Source organism: Anoplopoma fimbria, chromosome 8 (genome assembly GCF_027596085.1).
Source record: "Anoplopoma fimbria isolate UVic2021 breed Golden Eagle Sablefish chromosome 8, Afim_UVic_2022, whole genome shotgun sequence".
NCBI lineage: Eukaryota > Metazoa > Chordata > Actinopteri > Perciformes > Anoplopomatidae > Anoplopoma > Anoplopoma fimbria.
The window spans coordinates 7132322-7138688 of NC_072456.1; the positions used below are offsets into that span (position 1 = coordinate 7132322).

Here is a 6367-nt window from a genome sequence, read left to right on the forward strand (position 1 = left end):
ATGAAATTCTTGCCACTTTACTTTTTTTTTTTTTATTGTTTACAGTCCTTAATAGGTTCACAAATCACAGTTATGACCATAGTATTGGGAGAACTGGTAGATCTGTTGTGTGTATTATGACTGTGTCTGATTAAGCGTGTGTATGTACAAGCGTCGGTATTATTACTGTCTCTTGTAACACTAAAAATGTTTTCAGAGAAATATTCTCAGAATTATAAGACTTGTACATAGCAAAGAAAGTAAGCAAGACTTTTCAAATGTTTTTTGTAAAGCAGAAAAGCTGCATGTCGGTATTTAATTTATTGTGAGTCTTCTATGATGTATGAAGTTTCTTAAAGAAAGAAACTTATTAAAAAAGAAATACGTTTATGCTTCCTTGCCTTTGTCCAAACATACTTTTTGTATCCACTCTGCATAGCAGCTGTTTTCAGTGTTCATGCTTTCAGTCTTTTCCAGATATAGTTAATCATATTCTTCAGGGAAAGTTGAGAACTGTCTTGTCAAACTGAACATTGACCCCAAAGTCCTCTGACTAACTGAAAGTCGCCCATTATGAGTTTTCCTGTTCAGTCCTGCAGAGACTTATCCATACTGTAGGAGCAAATCCTGATGCATCCTGGAAAAGCATCTCACATCTGGGCCCATATTTCAGTTGTGTGAGGAGCTCCGTGTGACTATACAGCATGCATTGGAGTGCCACAGTGTTTGTGCCACGAGTCGATAGCTTTGGTCACAATGGCATCTGTGTTTTCCTGTGGTATCTGGAAGGGAGGAAGGGAAAGGTTATTGTGAGGGTTTACAAGGGGAAAAAATGCATTTCTGTTTGGTGGACATCAACATACTGATGTAGTGCTGTTGTTTGCTCACATTGCACAGAAACTTGACCACGCCTTCAGGCCGGGTGATTCCCAGCAACATGATCTTGTAGCTGAGCAGAATCTCCAGGGCCACAAACACCAGGATCTTACAGGACCCACTGATAACCTTGTCCCACACCCTAAAAAAAAAAAATCAAAAATCAAAAGGCATCTGGTTATTTTACCAGTTCAAAAAATGTAAGGTCAAGGTGTAACAAAAGTCTTGTCATTTGTATAGAACAAACAGGCTTAATAAGGATAGTGAAAACATTTACCCTTGTAACAGTGTATTTAGAATTATGAAAACAAAGTATGTCTGTTGCCTCTCACTCAATCTGGAGCTTTCACGCTAAGCAACAGATTTAAACATTCAACATTATTTTGCTGCAAATTAGTTTACGTGTGTAAGTAGGTAATGTCATAGCTTTGTTTCTTCTTGTGGCCCATAAGTATGGTTTTAAAACAGTCCCATAAGTATTCACAAACAAATGTCCAGTTACAAAACTCGTAAAACACAAGGCACATTTAAATACAGAGTGATTCTGTATTGGTGCCTTCAATTCACAACTCGTTTATCATCATTTGTACATCAACTTTGCCTTTATATATGATTTTCTACCTACTTGTGTTGATTCTTTTGAGACTGTTATACTGTTTCTTATGCAGCAGGGTTCCACTGAAATAAATTGATATCCCATTGCTTTTTATCTCTTTGTAGCTGCAAGTCTGAATGCAACACCAGGATCAGACTTCCCGACTTCAGCCTGAACACAGCCTTAGACACATGGGAAGTCATTAACAAAAATGATCAAATGTTCTCTGAACCACGTCACACGGTACCACGTGCAGGTTGGATAAAATTACATAATGTTGCTGTCTTCCCAACTTGTTCTAAATGGTTGAATAAAGTTAATTTGATTTGCATGTTTGGTACAGATTCAGACTGCTGAGGATAAACAAACAAGGAATGAATCCTTGCTGTGTGTTGGCTTGGTGAAAGTGTGCTGATATAGTGACCAGGTTTGTGCCATGAACAGTAAACCGACCTTTGCAGGCTGGATTCAGGCAGGCAACCAGCGAAGCAGCGTCTGAACCAGAGGCTGTGGGGCAGTCGAGCCAGGGCTCCAGTGCTCTTCAGATGCTTCAGCAGTCGAGGTTCCTCCTGACTCAGATAATGCTCCAGGCTCTTCGGCTACACCAAAACAATAGGAGAAAACAGGGGGAGAAAACAAGTCTTTATTCAAACTGAACTACATAAAAAAAATTATGAGATAAGAGCTTTGTTTGAGCTGGACTTGTTTTGACACCAGTATTGAAATATGAGTCTGTTTATGATCTGGTATCACCTTATATCATTTATAAGCTAATTTAGGCAACACAGGACCAACAATACGAGCCACTTGCTACCAAATCCCTAAATCCTGACCGATCAGTACACATGCTCAATCATTAGCTTCTTCCATCATCTGCTCCTAAAAAAACAAAACGCTGCATACAAAATCAATGATGTAAGAAGCTAACGAATGAGCCATCTTGATTCTTTCCGATCTCTGTTAAGAGTTGCACATGTGCAGTACCGATCGGGCAGGTGCTAGCGGAGAGTAATGTTAGCCAGAGCTAGCAAAATGTCATCAAGTTTGCAAATATTTTACACTGGACAATCTGTCAAACTAGGTAATTAAAAAAATGATATGGTATTCATTCTCTGTTGTTCATGTTTTACAAAGGGTTTAACCTGTGCGAGGACATACAACAACGATAGCAGTCATTTCACATACAGGGCAAGAAGTATACAGCTGTTAAGAAATAGTAATATCAAATATATTTCTGTTTAACACACAGGCATCGATCGATAATCTGTAACAGTCAATATGCAAGTTCTGATATCTGAAGCTGTATCAGGAAATAAATAAAAATGGTATCGGAACATCTCGATCATCCACTGATGAAGGTCATAAGATGTAGCTGAAAGCTTAGAAGACATTCCATTCAGAGGACCTTATGCTGAGAACTTCCAATCAAAACTACAATTTGGTCAATAATTGTGTAACACTCACGAGGTGGGGTATTGAGTCTCCAAACTTTGTGTGGAACTGATTGACGAAACACTTGATCAGCCAATAGCAATCGATAGGATCATCTACGATCTCCTGCATGGCTCGACTGATGGAGAGGAAGTCCTCGTTCTCTTCATCCTGAAAAAACAACAGCAACACATTAATATCAATCATTACAACATTAAAGAATTAAGGAGGCAGAGGGAAATCCAACTATTTACAACAATCCTGAGCTGTAGTGTTTCTCGTATTTAAATTAATTATAAAGTATTTATTCTTCACTGTACTTAAATTGTATATAAGGGCACTGTGCCATCGAAGTTTAAAAGATTTATATTATTTCAAAATAAACAATTACTTTCAGACATAAATCAGACTCGAGTCCAAAAAGAAAGGACTGGATGGATAATCATTTTTGTAATAGTTAGGCATCTAATACATTTGAGTAATTGTGAGTTACTTTTTGGGGAGGCTGTGGCTCAGACTATGATCACATTACTATGAGCTCTTAAAAAATATATACATTTGTGGTCAAACACTGTAATCCTCACATGCATTTAAAGAGATGGAAACCAGGAAAATGATACAGATGCAGATTTGAATAAATGGAGCCACAGGACACACATTAACTCACACCTAGTTCTGGACTTTCATACTGTATTGTGTAATTAGTCCTGCATAAGACCATCAGCTAAGCCTCTAAAACACAGCTGTCATGTAAAACTTGCGTGGATGGTCTAACACAATGTGCTCAAACATGACCATCTTACCGGGGAGGAGATCTCAGAGCACCGTGGGAGCACCTGGCTCTCCAGCTGGAACATGCGCAGGTAGACATGGGTGGAGGGAGTGGAAGAGTTGACGTATCTCATCATCTCCAGAGCCTCGAGGATGTCCTGGTACTGCTCTTTCCTGTAGCCTCCCACCAGAACGTGAGAGTCACTGTGGGGAGGTAGGATTCCTGCAGGAACAGGAGAGTTTGTTTGTTTGCCAACATCAGTTTATGCACCGAATACATTTGATGCTTTTACATGCGCTTTTGGAAATGTAAAGCATTACTGTAACATGTGCGATATGTATTTGTGTCTTACCCAACAATACCTTCCACACATGGATCCTGTACATAGATGGGAGGGGGAACCTCTGACTGAAGGTGCTCAGCTTTTCTAGATCTATTAGAACGGTAAAAACATTGTTACCAGGACAAGGACTGACCTACAGCTGCCAAAACTCCAGGACCAACCAAACACAAATCAGAAATGATGTTGAAGCAGTTGTGGGCCTAACCATCCTTGGTGAACTATCATCTATTGTAATTCGTTAATGATACCTTTTGAATGTCCTGTCAGTATGATGCGTCTTAATAACATCACTGATGGCAAATACTCATGTGACCATCCTAATACTCTTCCCTACACAATTTAATTTATTATGTTAGCAGTGTTTAGAAATAAATGCTGGTAAATATGAATTGTTCCCTACCCAGAGGATTATCCTTGAGCAGTATTTCCAGTGATTTCTTCTCCTCCACTCCTCTAAAGCCCACTTTCTCATAATATGCAGAGCGAAAATTTCTTTGAGGGTCGTCCGCCATACTCAGTCAAAAACCTTTAGTGGGAAGGTAAACATGACATTAGCTGTGGCGTACAGAGGAAACACGAATCCTAAAAATAAAACCTCTGAATTGTATTTATATTGAGACACAGTGGTAGAATATAATTAAGTACAACTGTGAGGTTCTTGAGCCTAACTCTTCCCATGGCTCTTTATACTTCCACTCCACTACATTTCAGAGGGAAATATTAGGACTTTTTACAGCACTACACGCAACCCTCAGCTTTAGTAACTAGCTACTTTACAAAATAAGATATTTAGCATACATGGCAAAAACATTTCATGGTTCCAGTTCACAAATGTTACGTTTTTCTGCTTTTTCTTTCAATTATTATCTTGACTTCTGGATCATTGAACGGACGAAACCAAGCCCTGTGAAGGTGTCACTAAAACATGGACTGATTACTCCCCCAAACACTGTTAGGAGAAGAGTATGGTTTTATTCAGTGTTATAGCTCAAATTGCATTAACGTTACAGTAACAAATATGTGTTAGTTTGGGTAGAATAACACGTTTCGAAACATAATCTGAAGCTAATGATAAGTGTGAAGCTTAGTGCAGCATTTCGTTTAAGTACATCTTAACGGAGTGATACATGTTTGCTGAATAAGCACTCCTACCTTGTACAGGTGTGTGTTTCACGCCAACTGAATTACATTAGCTGTAAGCTAGTTAGTTAGTTAGCTAGCTAGCTAGCTTCATAACTTCAGCCAACGTTAACGTTAGCTACAGAGCCCAACAGGTATGAAGCCTTTGTAACTGTAACATTAAAGACAGGACTGTTCGATTAATTCACATTTAGGTGAACGTTGTCGCAGCAATGCGGACAATACAAACAACAATCAACGTTACGGTTCGTTATCATTGTTGTTCTTGTTGTTATCGAAACACTTCCGGGTATAATTCAAGCTATGGGGTAATGCACATGCGCAGTGTGGTGAAACTGCGACCTTAAGACGTCCACGACCATTTGGGGCACTACCGCCACCAATTGGTATGGAGGGTAAATCAGGATGTACGTTACAATATTTAAAAAAAGAACTCACATCCTCTCAATCATATTACTTATTCATATTTGTCTAATATACTGAAATAGTAATGGATAACACTCATTTCGTGAGTTCTTTGTAGAATATCTGTCCTTCTGCGATTTTGTACCATAGTACAAGTGGCCATATTGCAAAAATAGCCCACAAAAAAAGCATTAACAATTGTGACTTATTTTCAATTGTAGGTTTCTGCACAAAACTGTAAAGCTCTTTGATTTAAAAACGGACAAATCATACATTTATCATAGTGATTTCTCTCGCACCAAAACTATTTACTTCTATGTGGAAACCTACTGTGCAATAAACCTAATTCTGATGTAACTATCAAAAGTGTTGCATGACAATGACCATGAATAAAAACAGCCATCAATCCATATGAGAAAAAGACAGAATCTTTTTTATTTTGAGATATTGATTATTGAACTGTTACAAAACTGAAAGCGTTAAAGAGCAACAAAAAACTAAGGTTAACAAGTGATTCAGTATAAAATAGGACTTAAATGAATGTAACCAAACAATGCATCCCTACCCTTAAGAAACAGGCATTTCAGATAACAAGTAAATGTAAACATAAACATAAACATAAGACGTTTTTGTTACCAATGCAAGGCTTAAAAAGAAAAAAGCATATAAGGAAGATTTGGAAAAATATATTTGTAATATGTGTATGAAATATATAAGAAATCTTAGCCAATTTAAGGGAACCAACAATTATATAATTTTCTACTTTATTTTTAATCTGAATACCATAAACTGGCTGCCATTAATACCCTATTCCATTTTCACAAAA

The 6367-nt window shown here is 37.9% G+C and overlaps 1 protein-coding gene across 1 annotated transcript; it reads right to left on the bottom strand.

Annotated features, from left to right (window-relative positions):
* Positions 1-13: 13 nt before the first annotated feature.
* On the bottom strand, positions 14-5419 carry tbc1d7 (TBC1 domain family, member 7). Its single transcript, XM_054603376.1, has 8 exons — positions 5149-5419; positions 4397-4522; positions 4006-4086; positions 3685-3875; positions 2915-3052; positions 1904-2049; positions 868-997; positions 14-761 (listed from the first exon to the last, which is right to left on the bottom strand). The coding sequence occupies exons 2-8, from the start codon at positions 4506-4508 to the stop codon at positions 675-677; spliced, it is 885 nt and encodes a 294-aa protein (XP_054459351.1). The 5' UTR covers positions 4509-4522; positions 5149-5419; the 3' UTR covers positions 14-674.
* Positions 5420-6367: the final 948 nt, after the last annotated feature.

What these genes read in the sequence shown, in the direction of transcription:
- tbc1d7 (XM_054603376.1), bottom strand. Translation starts at nt 4,508, where the DNA reads ATGGCGGACGACCCTCAAAGAAATTTTCGCTCTGCATATTATGAGAAA. An exon ending in GCTCAAGGATAATCCTCTGG is followed by an intron (nt 4,087 to 4,396) that starts GTAGGGAACAAT and finishes CCGTTCTAATAG; the next exon opens with ATCTAGAAAAGCTGAGCACC. An exon ending in GCTCTGAGATCTCCTCCCCG is followed by an intron (nt 3,053 to 3,684) that starts GTAAGATGGTCA and finishes TTGTTTTTTCAG; the next exon opens with GATGAAGAGAACGAGGACTT.